Source organism: Miscanthus floridulus, chromosome 9, assembly GCF_019320115.1.
Source record: "Miscanthus floridulus cultivar M001 chromosome 9, ASM1932011v1, whole genome shotgun sequence".
NCBI lineage: Eukaryota > Viridiplantae > Streptophyta > Magnoliopsida > Poales > Poaceae > Miscanthus > Miscanthus floridulus.
In genome coordinates, this window is record NC_089588.1 from 129,607,414 (window position 1) to 129,621,819 (window position 14,406).

Genomic DNA, 14,406 nt, shown 5'->3' on the forward strand with positions numbered 1-14,406 from the left:
TTGGGCTACTGTGTAGAATATGTTCCCATTTATCTCGTACCCTTTGTATGTGACGATATGCCATGATGGTTGCATAGCCAATAAATACAGTTGCTCATGGATGCTCTCATCACCTTGACATTTTTTTCGCAACCAACCGCCGAAAGTTTCCATGTGCTTATGCGTAATCCAAGCTTCAGTCTTGCCTGGAAACTCGGATCGTAAGAGATCCTTGTGTGTCTCAATATACGGATCTACCAAAGAGGAGTTCTGTAGAACTGTGTAGTGCGCTTTATTGAAATAATCATCATCCGTACCAATATATGTTTTCCTCCCTAGTGTCCCCTTTCCGCTTAGTCTCCCCTCATGTCTCGATTCAGGAACACCAATCGAGTCAAGGTCGGGAATAAAGTCAACACAGAACTCAATGACCTCTTCTGTTCCATAGCCCTTGGCGATGCTTCCTTCTGGGCGAGCACGGTTGTGAACATATTTCTTTAGGACTCCCATGAATCTCTCTAAGGGGAACATGTTGTGTAGGAACACAGGACCGAGAGTGAAAATCTCCTTGACTAGGTGAACTAGGAGGTGTGTCATAATATCAAAGAAGGAAGGAGGGAACACTAACTCAAAGCTGACGAGACATTGAACCACATCATTCTGTAGTTTAGCTAGATCAGTTGGATCAATTGCCTTCTGAGAAATTGCATTGAGGAATGCACATAGCTTTACGGTGGCTAGACGTACATTTGGAGGTAGAATTCCTCTTAATGCAACTGGAAGTAATTGCGTCATGAGAACGTGACAGTCATGGGACTTTAAGTTACAGAATTTCTTCTCTGTCACATTTATAATACCCTTTATATTCGAGGAGAATCCAGATGGTACCTTGATGTTGTTTAAGCATTCAAACATGATTTCCTTCTCCTCTTTGCTTAGAGTGTAGCTAGCAGGACGTAAGTAATGGCGTCCATCATCTGTCTTCTCTGGATGCAGGTTGTCTCTTTCTCTCAAACAACGCAGGTCCTGTCGTGCTTCAAATGTGTCCTTAGGCTTTCCATACACACCCATAAAGCCTAGCAGGTTCACACAAAGATTCTTCGTCAGGTGCATCACGTCGATCGAGCTACGGACCTCCAGGACTTGCCAATAGGGTAGGTCCCAAAATATGGACTTTTTCTTCCACATGGGTGCGTGACCGTTAGCGTCTTTCGGAATAGGTTGGCTTCCATGTCCTTTTCCAAAGACGACTTTCACATCATTGACCATATCGAGTACATCCTCACCGGTTCGGTTGCGAGGCTTGGTCAGGTGGTCTGCTTTCCCTTTAAAATGCTTACCTTTCTTTCTTACGGGGTGATTTGCAGGAAGAAATCGACGATGGCCAAGGTACACGACCTTTCGACATTTTTTCAAGAATACACCTCTAATATCACCGAAGCAGTGTGTGCATGCATTATATCCCTTGTTTGACTGTCCTGAAAGATTACTTAGAGCAGGCCAATCATTGATTGTTACGAACAACAATGCTCGCAGATCAAAGTGTTCCTGTTTGTACTCATCCCACACACGTACACCTTCTTTATTCCACAAAATGAGAAGTTCATCAATAAGTGGTCTCAGGTACACATCGATGTCATTGCCAGGTTGCTTCGGGCCTTGGATGAGCACAGGCATCATAATGAACTTCCGCTTCATGCATAACCAAGGAGGAATGTTGTAGATACTTAGAGTAACAGGCCAAGTGCTATGACTACTGTTCTGCTCTCCAAAAGGATTGATACCATCTGTACTTAAAGCAAACCTTAAGTTTCTTGCGTCATTTGCAAACTCCGGGAATTCTCTATCGATTGCTCTCCACTGGGACCCATCAGCAGGGTGTCTCAACATATTGTCTACCTTACGGTCTTCTTTGTGCCATCGTAACAATTTTGCATGTTCTTTGTTTCTGAACAGACGTTTCAAGCGTGGTATTATAGGAGCATACCACATAACCTTGGCAGGGATTTTCTTACGTGGACGTTCGCCCTCAACATCACCAGGGTCATCTCGCCTGATCTTATACCGCGACGCATGGCATACCGGGCATGCATCCAATTTCTCGTACTCTTTGCCACGGTATAGGATGCAGTCATTAGGACATGCATGTATCTTCTCTATTTCTAGCCCCATAGGACAGACAACTTGTTTTGCTTCGTAGGTAGTGGCGGGCAATTCATTGTACTTCGGAAGCATCTTCTTTTGGATTTTTAGTAACTCTCCAAATCCCTTGTCAGATACACCATTCTTTGCCTTCCATTGCAGCAATTCTAGTGTGGTTCCCAACTTTTTCTGCCCTGCATCACAAGTTGGGTACAACAATTTCTTGTGATCTTCTAGCATCCGCTCGAACTTGATCTTCTCCTTTTCACTTTCACATTCTCTTTGTGCATCACGAATGACCTGACAAAGATCATCAGCCGGCTCATCTTCTGCGGCTACCTCTTCTTCAGCTTCTCCCATTGCAGTATCATTGAAGCACGCACCATCAGGAATAATATCATTGTCGTCCCATTGTTCTTCTTCATCTTCTTCCATTACAACACCGGTTTCTCCGTGCTTTGTCCAACAAATATAGTTTGGCATGAAACCCGACTTGAACAAGTGTGAATGAAGAGTACTTGAGCAAGGATATTCCACCGTATTCTTACATATGGCACATGGGCAGCACATGAAACCGTCGCGTTTGTTTGCCTCGGCCGCACGTAACAAAGAATGCACGCCGTCAATGAACTCTTGTGAGCGGCGATCAGCATTATACATCCAATGACGGCTCATCTGCATTACATGACATAAATATCATATTAAAACCTAGATCATAATTAATTATTTATACAACATGCGTGCCACCACAAAAGATACAAATTTATGAAAGCATCGCTACAATGTAGACAATCCCAACTACCACTAAAAGAACTAAAGCTAAAATACATTTCAGGAGCACAAGGATTTCGCGACCAATCTCAACTAAAACAGACAGATTCCTCGATTGTGCAACATCTTTAGGCTTCTTCGGCTGGATCACTGCCTCATTAGCCGCCGTATCTGCCTGTTGTGCAAGATATTTTTGCACGAGTTCAACATACTCTTCCTCCCAGTAGAAGCCTGAACATCGTCCACTGCCATCCCACTGAAATTAAAACAAAAAACTAGAACTTTAATCACAACCATCATGAAAATAGGTATAAACTAACCATAATCATTAAATACGATAAAATAACTCACATTGCGATCCGGACACTTGTAGAAGATACGATCCTTGTTGGGACCCTCCTTCTTCACTCGGTACTCCATCACAATCTTCATCTCATCACGACACTTGCCGCATGGAATGAGAGGAAGGCCCAGCCTAAGTCGCTTTGGAAACCCATGAGAGGCCGAGGACCCGGAAGCAGTTGCCATCTACTCTCTATACTCATTTTTTAATACACTATAAATTTCTTCTTTTATAAACAAATAAAATTAACAAACTATAAAATTATCTAGATCTCTAAACAATGATATTTTTAATGGTCATTGTGTTCTCGTCTTTTACTGCGGCAGGTAAGTAATTCATATGATATTTCCGCAAATTAACAGAAGAATGGGAATGTACACACATAACAGACTACTACGACGATATCGGGACGTGTGAATAAATAACCATCCGTACTAGTTGACCTTGCTTACGTGATCATCTCGGCGAGCATTTCTCCACCGGACAGCACCGTACTTGGTCAAGGAAGAGCTCCGATTCTATGAGGAAGGGAACACGGTCTCCCACGACCGTTGTCGCTCTCCCTCGTAGAATCAAAGCTCCTCCTTGATGTCCGTTACCGCTCGACAGAGAACATGCTTGCCGAGCTGAACACGGTCCGCAAGTTCAACTAGTACGGATTTTCTATAATTTTCTAACTATTTTCTAAGTTTTTATTTATATATACTACGTTTAGGTACGGTGATTGACAGACTACTACGATGATATCGGGACATGTGAATAAATAACCATCCGTACTAGTTGACCTTGCTTACGTGATCAGCTCGGCGAGGATTTCTCCACCGGACGGCACCGTACTTGGTCAAGGAAGAGCTCCGATTCTACGAGGAAGGGAACACGGTCTTCCACGACCGTTATCGCTCTCCCTCGTAGAATCAAAGCTCCTCATTGACGTCCGTTACCGCTCGGCAGAGAACATCCTCGCCGACCTGAACACGGTCCGCAAGTTCAACTAGTAAGGATTTGCTATAATTTTCTAACTATTTTCTAACTTTATATTTATATATACTTTAACCTTCTTTCATGTAAATATGCAAGCTTAAAGTGATTTTGAGCTCAAATTGCTTACAAATGAAAAAAAACCACAATAAAGAACCATAAATATATATAGTGAATAAAATGGTATAAGAAAATGGTAAAAAATGAGAGTATGAGATTGGTAACCTTTACAACTGAAGAATCGACGGAGGAATCGAAGAATGGATGGAGGAACAATGGAGGGAGGGAGGAAGCAAGAACACTACTGCAGTGAGCTTCAAAATGTGCTGAGCTCGGGCTCGGGGAGGAAGGAGGAGACGGCCGATTTATAAAGGGAGAACATTTAGTCCCGGTTGATAGATCCAATCGGGACTAAAGGTAACTTTCCAACCCCGGGCGCAGCCACGGCCCGGGAGTAGACCTTTACTCCCGGTTGGAGCCACCAACCGGGAGTAAAAGTATACCTTTAGTCCCGGTTGGTGGCTCCAACCGGGACTAAAGGTCCCTGCCACCTCTGTCTGGCGCAGTAGCCGTTGGGCAGGAACCTTTAGTCCCGGTTGGAGCCACCAACCGGGACTAAAGGTATTTCTAGTCCCGGGGGCAAAAAATTCCGGGACTAGAGCCCATTTTGGCCGAGGATCAAAGGTCTGTTCTCTACTAGTGGTCTGGAGGTTGGTGGTGGCAAGGCGTCTAGTTGGCGGCACGACCAAGCTGCTACCGCCATTGCCAGAGCCTGAGGTGAAGCGGGAGCGGCTTGTCGAGGTGCTAGGTGCCGCCCGAGCGAGCAGGAGCAAGCACGTCAACCGCGCCTTCCCCTCGGGCCACCTCATGCTGTTCAGCACCGAGGAACCCTGGGAGCGTATATGTGGCGGTCAGGGAGCGGAGGGCGCGAAGCCGCGTAGCGTGCCTAACGCCGGACTGGGCCGTGATGTCATGATGACGTCATATACACTCTTTTTCCCTTTCAAAATTAAAGAAGAAATGTCTTCTAATACAAGTACACGTATCTCATCGAGAAGCTATCCCATTTTTTACCTTGAATGACAGTACTAAAATGACCGATTACCCATATTCGGAAAAAATAAATAAAATGAAAAATAGATATTGCTCTACATATTTTGGTACTAGTCCGACCTAAGTTGGTATTACCCCCCACCAATTTGGTACCTTCAGGTACTTTTAGTTAGGTACCTCTTATTTTTATACCGTCAGATCTCCCCAATGAATGGTCCATATTTTTTCATATTAAAATTTTACATTTTATTAACGGTCTGAAATTGGTAGCATCTACAAAAAATAATATTTTAAGGGAAACCACATCTTACTAATACAAAAATAATTTCAGAAGACAAGGAATTTTATTAACAGAGGTGGTCTGAAATTTTTAGCATCTCCAAATACGTAATGAAATTAATATTGGAGGAAAGCTTCAGTACAATCTGAAATCAATGATTAATTAAGCATCTGAAAAGGTAGGGCTTTAATTGCAACCCACAACCTCAAAAATAGGAAAATGCAAAAAAAAAAAGAGAGGAAAATTCTGACTTAACTAGCTTGTGCCCTGTTTGTTACTGGACTAAAGTTTAGTCACCTGACTAAAGTTTAGGCACCCCTTGAGGACTAAAGGGGATTGAACTACTTTAGGGCCTATTTGGTTAGATGGGACTAGAGACTACTGAGCCCATTTTAGTCCCAAATAGTACATACTTTCTCGAACACATGGACTACTAAAGCGACTAGAAGACGTTTGGGCTATAGTCCTTGAAGGATGGCTATTTGGGACTCTTAGGCCAAGTTGACAAACCATGCCCTTATCTCTCTCCTCTTTTATTGTGTCGGGACCATCCGTGCCTGCCCGCTGTAGCGTGCGCCGCCATGGCCTGGAGCACCGATAGCGACTGTGCAACGAGGCTATGCGCGACGGCGACGGCGAACAAGGAGCTCGCGGCCCCTGGAGGTCACGGTCGTGCACAGGGAAGGCTATGGCGGTGCGGTGAGCCCTTCCTCCAAGCATCGGCGACGGCGTCTTCTGTCCCTGAATCTGACAGTGTGGAGGGGCCCGCCTCCGCTCTCCACCATCCCGGCGCGCAACGAGATGGTGGTGAGCTCGTGGACGCGGCGGAGACGGCGGCTAGCTCCGGCATCACGGTGCCCCTTCCCCACCTCCGGCATCTCGGCGGCCCCTCCCCACCTCCGACATCTCAGTGCCCCCTCCCCACCACAGCCCACGGAGGCGCCCCTCCCCGGGCGCGCGTGCAGCTGTCGGCGAGATGAAGCTCGGGCGGGAGTGGCACCGCGTGCCCCATTTCTCGGCGCGGCTAGGCAAGAGAAGTAGGAGTACTTTGGTCTTTATTTATTTGCCTTAATGGTCTTTAGTCTCTTTGAGTCCCTGGAACCAAATATGGCCTTAGTCACCTTTTATTCTCCAAGTTATATTTTCTTAATTTTTTAATTTTTTAATTTTTTTTAGCACGGGATGCGCCTGGCAGATGTGGAACAAATGCTCAATAGACTCAAGATCAGGAGAGGAATGACGAGATGAGACCCCAAATGACTGTGGACGATGGCTTGTCTTCTCCTGACACCGGTTTGGACTTTCTGAGCATTCGCTTATACTATAGGGAGTACTACATCCATTTAGTCCAAACTATGGGATATGCTCACTGTTTCGAGTTCTGTAATTCAGGGTGAACCATTTGTGACTTTGGACGTGCCACTGTAAAAATATGAAACCTGGAAAAACGGTACTTATAGTTTTTTCAGATTGATTCCTTCTCCAGCCCACTTCAATTCTCTCTCGTGTGTTTATATAGAACGGTAATGCTGGAAAGCGGGCATCCGTCCGCCCGGATGCTGCCTGCCCCACTCCACCTCGCAGCTGCGGCCTTTTCCCACCGCGCGCCCTATCCTAGCCACGCCGTGCTCCTCCCGTGCCGCGCCCACTCCGCCTCACTGTGCCCATCCCCCGCCACGCCAAGGTGCTTCCGCTACCGCAGTCCCCCACCAGGAGATGTTGTTCTGAAAGCGTAAATTGTAAATGTATGTTTTAATTTCAAGTGCTTTAGATGTTTCGGAGGTTCGTTGCATGGGTTTCATATGGATGTTGTAACAGTAGATTTGAATGTTGCATATGTTGCAAGTGTTTCAGAGGTATGTTGCAAGCGTCTACTAAAAATGTTTCATCCGTTTTAGACGTATGTTACAAGTGTGTTCTTTTGATATTGCACATGTTACGGTGGCTATACACATATGTTCCGAATGTTTCATATGTTTTAGTTGTATGTTGCAGCAAGTGTTTCATGTTGTAGGTGCAAGCCCCCATCGTTGGTGTCGTCGAGGGCTGTGGCCACTGACGCGGGAAGGAGGCGCAGGCCACCGCCAACGGTGTGGGGAGGAGGCTTACGCAGCGCGGCACCGGTGTGGAAGAGACCCGCACGATTCCTAGCAAAGGAGTCCTACACGGTGGAGGTGACCAGCGCCCTGTCGCGTCTGCGTGATGAGCCATGGGAGGTGGCGAGCCATCCAGGGGCGGGGGCGAGTCATCCGGGCAAGCCGGGGGCGGGCGGCACGTGAATCTGAGCAGATGGGCAGAACAGACATGGGCGTCCGTGCGGATATCCAGGCGGTAGCCTCTCCGTATATAAGAGATTGGTACATGATTAGCAGCAACCTACTCCCTCCGTTTCATATTATAAGTCGCTTTGACTTTTTGGTATATACATTTTGATATGCATCTAGATATAAAATATGTCTAAATACATAGTAAAATGAATGTCCAAAAAATTCAAAGCGACGTCTACCCAGGACCGCAGGAGACGGTGAATCACGCATTAGATTTCACTGGGCTGCCCTTTGTGGGATTTATTTTCTGGTGCTGTTGTGCTCCGCAGGGTTCCCTAGGTCTGTTCGAGGTCAACTCGATCGGCTGCAAAATCTCTGACATTGTTCTTGTCCATTCTAGGCTTTTTCAGCTTGTTATTGGCATCTGCATATATATAGCTCCATCTGATTGAGGCTAAAGCTTCTGCAGGTGTAAACTTCTGCACATTATTGTGACGCCTTTTGCTCCCAGCTGACGGCTGGTTGTCTTTTGCTCTAAACTTCTGCACGATGCCAGGTCTGCCGGCTCCATAGCAGGATTCTCTTGTTCCATGCCTGGATCCAGCATCCCAGCGGGCAAATGCGTCGTGTGGAAACCAGGCAGCGGCAATGCAAAAAGGAAATACATAGAGCCTCCTCAATCTTTCGCACAACATAAATATAAATACGTTCCAAGCTTATTAGAATGTACGAACCACAGAAAGGTCCAGAAACTAAATAAATAATACAAGCCAGCAGTTCAGCAAAAAGAAAAATGTTGCAGCAGGTTCTAATAGCAGCAGAGTACATTGAAAATTTGATACAGCATATTTTATTTATTCGAATAGAAAATAGCTCGGGGGAACATAAGAGCCGAAACCGTCTGGCTCACAGTCAAGTGAAGTTGTGTCTTGTGGCCACGGGCTCTGTTGTAGTCTTACAAGCATTGAAGCCAACTCCATTTGAGCTGCACCACGGTTCATGCAGAAACTTGGATCAGAAACTATGCTTACAACCATAAATTATCCGATGACCAAAGTGCTTACTTCCTAGTGAAGAATCATAGAAGGATAGATGTGCCATAGACTCTCACGTGACAGATTATAAACACGTGACTTATGTACAAATCAAACGAAGGAACCAACCAACGAGGCAGAATATCGACTGGAAAACAGAGTATCGACTGGTGGCCAGAAACAGAGTCGGTGCAGCCAGTGACTGAAAAAAACTACGTCCGTTATGTAATGGATTCAATGATGGAAAATCAGTATGTGCTAAAACACGTTTGGTAGTTTCATACATCAGCATAGATGTTCGCATAATGGAAATGCGACGGTGCTGTACCAGATATGTCTCTCTCAGGAATCACAAAGTTATTTGTTTGACGGAAAGTGGGCTAACACATTTTCAAAATCTGTGCACTCGAATGGCAGACACGCACGAGCAGCAACAGTAGCCCTGTTCGGCTTACACCATATTCGGTTTATTCGGCTTGTTTTTTCAGCTGGAACAGTGTTCTTCTCTCACAACAATTCAGTCAGAATAGTATTTTTCAGCCAGTTTCAGCCAAGTTTCAGTCCAGCGAACGGGGCCAGTGACACCATCAGCTAGGATAGGACAGAACAGGTTGGAGAGAGTACTTACACTGTACGCATGTAGATCCAAATTCGTATCTCCTCAGGACACAATATTATTGTCCCCCTGAAAATTCGGATAAAACTAATAATTAATTGAGTAGAGACAAGCAAGTGATGTATATATATAATCACCATGTTCGCTTGTTGGTTTCAGTCAGACTTATTCAACCAGCCAACAGTGTTTTTCTCTCACAACGAACCAGCACCAGCCAGCCCAAACCACTTCAGAAACCAACCAGCGAACACGCCGAATATATGCCAAAATGAGACAGAACTGTAACAAAATAGAAACAAATAATGAGATATTAATTTGATCGGAACTACAAAATTCTCGTCGTACCTGATTAATATGGTGATCTATGCATACAAAACGTGGGATGGTTGGGATGGACGTTGCATGCGTCTGTCAGTGCAGCCAACGCAGCATCGCTCTCCGCAACAAGCACGTTTTCATGAATGATCCGCCCTCTGAGTTCCTGAAGGGAAGGCAGGTACTTCCAGCCAAAATAGTTATCTTTTAGAGCCCGCAGAGGGACATCAAATCTGATCCAAAGCTGAAGCACTTCAAGATTTGGCATCACGCCAGTGGGTACAACTTTTTTGGAGTCATTGCTTTTTCTAGAGGCAAAGGGCATAGCATCCTCTCCATTCCACATATGCAATGAAACGCTAGTGTCCTCCCCGTCGGGCTGCTCAAACAGGACCATTGCATTGGTCGCAAAGTGCCTCAACTTCTGGAAGAAGCTGCGATCACTGGAGTTAATATTGCTTGCTGTTACCGTGGACTCTGTTGTCAGGTTGAGATAACAGAGCGCCGGTAACCTAGCAAGGAGTTTCAGATCCTGCTCATCCATAGTAATCACACACAGTGCCAAGTGGGCCAGATTGGGAAGACGTGTGGGATTAATGCATGACGGCAATTTAGAAAATTCAATAACAGACCATCGCAAATAACGGAGAGGTCGTGGGAGCACAAAGCCTGCTGCTTCCCACATGGCTGTATCAGCAAACCAAGGTGAACCGTACACACCTATATGCTGGATCTTTTGCAGATTGCTTAGAGACTCCACGAAATCTCCCTGCATGCTCTCGTCCATCCCATCATAAGTGACATAATCAAGCACCCTCAGTTCTCGCAGGCTGGCAAGCTCTTTCAAAAATTTCAAGGCCTTTTCACTGCAACTATTCATTATTCTTAGCTCCTCCAAGGAAACCAGCTTCCCAATCCCATCCGGTACCTTTTCGTCAGACCATAGCCGGAGCAGCTCTGTTAGGTGCACGATGCTTGCTGGCAATGTTCCCTGCACATCAAGTGTTTGCAGTAACTTTAGATTCCCTAGTTGTATGGGGAGCTCAAGGGAACTACCGTTGAATCTTATCCTAAGGTACCTCAAGTGAAGTAAATCACCAAGATGCTCAAGGTGGCAACCTTTCTCAAAACTGCAGTCTATTATGTCTAGCACGCGCAAAAGTTTAAATCTCAAAAACTGGTCCCGACTATCAATAAAACACATGAGTGCAGTATAAGACCTCACTTTTTGCATCCGACTAACCATTGCTTCAGAATTAACGTGCTCGGATATTCTGTTTTGGTGGGCTAACCGACGGACATTGCTCGGTGCAGGTGCTCCTTCAACATTGTCACCTAATATAGTAATAAAGTTTTCTTCAGATGAAAGCTTACGCATCAGATCAAAAACCATATCATGAACACGACAGCTTTCTCCTCTGCCACCATTCCAGATGATGCCCTCCACTGGCTGGATCAAGCTTCTATTAATGAGATCATTGAAGTATCTTTCTCCAAGCTCAAATAATCTTGTTCCCTGTTTCCCATCAATAAATCCTTCAGCTATCCACTTCCATATCAAAGAATCCTTTTCGATCTCATAATCTTCTGGATATGTACTTAGATATAGTAAGCATGTCCTCAAATGTGGAGGCAGATCATAGTAGCTAAATGAAAGTATTGTCATAGTATCTTCAGCTTCCCTGTTATCTGTAGTATGAAAACCAATAGAGTTGTAGACTATTGACCATTCGCATTCTGGTTTACCAGCCAACAAACTAGCCATTGTGATGATTGCTAGTGGTATACCAGCACATTTCTTTAGAATTTTCTCAGAAATGTCATCTGGATGGTTATCAAGGAACTTTCGGTCTGCTCTAGATAACCTTGTATAAAATAATTTCATGGAGTCATCATAGGAAAGTTGTTTCAGCTTGTAAACCTCACCAGATGCTTTGGCAACATCAACATTTCGAGTAGTTGTGATTACTTTACTTCCACGATTATTCTCAACAAGTGCTAGTTCGATTGCTTCCCAGGTGCGTACCTCCCATACATCATCAATAACAATAAAATACCTATCCACATGAGAGTCCAAGAACCATTGGTTAGTAATAATGTTGGAGCTTCTACATAATTAAAAAAATTCTAACATTAAAAGTAGTCGCCATTACATATCAAACTCATGACTATTATGTCGGTACAAATATACAGTGCATTGATGTTTCAGAATCTTTCTGACCAGGAATCGTAGTTGAAAGTAATTATAGAAGAGTAACTTCAAGAAGTAACCTACAACTTTGGGCATATGCATGAAAAATTGAAAACTACACATTAAAGGTCCTATTATTTTTTTTTAAAACTACAAATTTAAGGCCAAGTTGTATACAGAAGTTACACATCTAAGTGCATGTTGCAACACAAGGTGACCCTAAAACTGTTCTTTTTCTTAAAATATACCTCGACTTTTATGCATATGCAATAAGAAGTTATCGTCTTATGAGATTATTTTATACTATATTTTTTAGGGTCCTTATTTTTATACTATAAGTTGAAAGTTTATAGTTGCAGAAGAAAAATATAAAAAAAAACGAAGTTCAATTATGAATTAGAAATGTTTAAGCCGTTAATTAAATTATGATACTATGCATGCCCTTTTATGTCGGAGACCACTGAATTATGCATTTTTCAAACAGGTGAGCTAAAAGCATTTATGTCGGATACCACTGAATTATGCATTTTTTTTATATGTGTGGAGTAGAAAAACATCAATCTCAAGAAGTTGTCTGGCATGCATAGATGATGCGGAGATAATATTTTTAGTATAACCTACAGCAAATTGTGGAGCAACATCATCTTAAAAGGCACTCGCTAATTACAATTTACAATTGGATTTCTGATGTGTACCTCTTGTTCTCAAGGAATTCTCGAACTTCACGAATGAGGAGATCAACACCTCTTCCAGTGTTATGAATGTTCTCATACCTATTTTTGTCAAGGTCAAAGAGAATGTCCTTGAAAACTTTTACCAAATCATGATCCCTACCAACTGAAACAAAAACCTCACAATCGTATTGCGACTTAAGCTTGTCATACACCGCTTTGGCAAGAGTGGTTTTGCCCAATCCTCCAACACCAACAATAGAAACCTTCTTGATAGTTTTCTTGTCAGGCGCATCATCATCCGGTTGGGATAGATTCAGCATAGAGATGAGCTCGTCCCTTGACTTGTCAACGCCAATCAGTTGGGAAACCTCTTTGTACATAGCAGTAAGGCGAGGATCAATAGTGGACGCTGATGTAATTGACTTGGACATAATCATCTCATCGAGTTTGTATTTCTGACGCCTTTCAGCTACCTCGTCGAGATGCTTCTTGATATCGTCGATGGCACCCGCAATATCACGGCGAGCCTTGGCCTTGGTGAACAGCTCACCCAGCTTCTTCATGGCGCGTCTGAGCTTGCTCGGGTCGGCAGGCTCTGCGCCATCGACGCGCACGAGGAAGGTGTCGAGGACATCCTCCATGTCGTAAGATGCCTCCCTGACCTCGCGCGCCCACACCTTCACCCGCTCGTCGAGCCGGTCCCATGGCACATCAGCGACCTTGCGGAGGAAGGCGTGGATGCTCTCCAGCTCGCTGTGGAGCCACTGCACCTGCTTCCGCACGCCCTTCTGGAGCTTGTACTCGTCCTGGAGCAGCTGCAGAAGCTTGGGGGCGAGGCTTCCCAGCGCCCCCGTCACCACACTCATGCTTCCTCTCTTGGTTGGTTCAGATGTGAGCGTAGTGGATTCGTAGTCCTACTGCTACTGTGGTGGCGGCGATGGCAAGGCTTCAAGTTGGAGGACACAGCATGCTGGCTCGGTGTAGAGCTCACTCTCTAGAGCAACCTCCAACCTCCAATGGACAGGAGGACACTGCCGAGTTAATATTCAATGGCGTCACTGAACATCGATGCAGAAACAGGCATCGTTTCAGACATGTCACTGATGCAGGCCATGTGCCATGTCAGCGATTGCAGATTTACCATGCGCATGCACTCTGCTCCGCCGGTGAATAATGGGGGCCGACGACTCGACTCGGTGGCCACACAGATCAAGGTCTCCTCCAACCACGTGCCGTCGTCCTCTCCACTGCAGGCCGCGGGCCTTCTTGTGTCGGCTTCATTATTGCCTTCTGCTGCGCTGAGAGCTTGAGGCGTACAGGCCGTGGCTAATGGTTTTGGTTAGTACTACTAATGGCTTCAAATTCGAACTGAACCAGCTCAACCATCTTAAGCATGCACAGTACAGCCAACTACAGTCTGAATGGTCTGAAGCCTGGCCGAAAGCAATAGCCAGCCACCTGTGTGCTTCTCTGCGATTGTGGTTAGTTTTAGGGTGCGTTTAGTATAGTGCCCAAGCTAGCCAAGTCAAAGTTTGGCCATTTAAGGTACCCATTTTGCCCATCGTTTAGTTGGATGCCAAATTTTGGCTTGGCAGTTGGCACCCGTCTCCTTTGGCCGCCTTAACTCACTTTTAGTAGCCAAAGCTTGCCAAATCCATGGCCACTAACTTGGTGACAAAAAAATTGACAATGGCCACTAATAATAGGTTCATGTGAATGACATTCTAAGAACAGAAGAACAATATTCAAGATCACAAGAATAA

At 44.9% G+C, this 14,406-nt stretch overlaps 1 protein-coding gene across 2 annotated transcripts; it reads right to left on the bottom strand.

Annotated features, from left to right (window-relative positions):
* Window positions 1-8,520: 8,520 nt before the first annotated feature.
* LOC136484264 (disease resistance protein RGA5-like) lies at window positions 8,521-13,684 on the bottom strand. Of its 2 annotated transcripts, XR_010765848.1 has the most exons (4): window positions 12,665-13,683; window positions 9,809-11,835; window positions 9,476-9,532; window positions 8,521-8,798 (listed from the first exon to the last, which is right to left on the bottom strand). XR_010765848.1 is itself a non-coding variant. In XM_066481499.1 (3 exons), the coding sequence occupies exons 1-2, from the start codon at window positions 13,507-13,509 to the stop codon at window positions 9,813-9,815; spliced, it is 2,868 nt and encodes a 955-aa protein (XP_066337596.1). In that variant the 5' UTR covers window positions 13,510-13,684; the 3' UTR covers window positions 8,870-9,532; window positions 9,809-9,812. The 2 variants fall into 2 exon arrangements, 1 of the variants encoding a protein (XP_066337596.1); XM_066481499.1 differs by lacking the exon at window positions 8,521-8,798 and having other exon boundaries at window positions 8,870-9,532; window positions 12,665-13,684.
* Window positions 13,685-14,406: the final 722 nt, after the last annotated feature.

Bases quoted from the DNA above. Each gene is read 5' to 3' on its own strand.
- LOC136484264 (XM_066481499.1), bottom strand. From the start codon at position 13,509: ATGAGTGTGGTGACGGGGGCGCTGGGAAGCCTCGCCCCCAAGCTTCTG. The intron at 11,836-12,664 runs GTACACATCAGA...TCATGTGGATAG, and splicing joins GAATTCCTTGAGAACAAGAG to GTATTTTATTGTTATTGATG.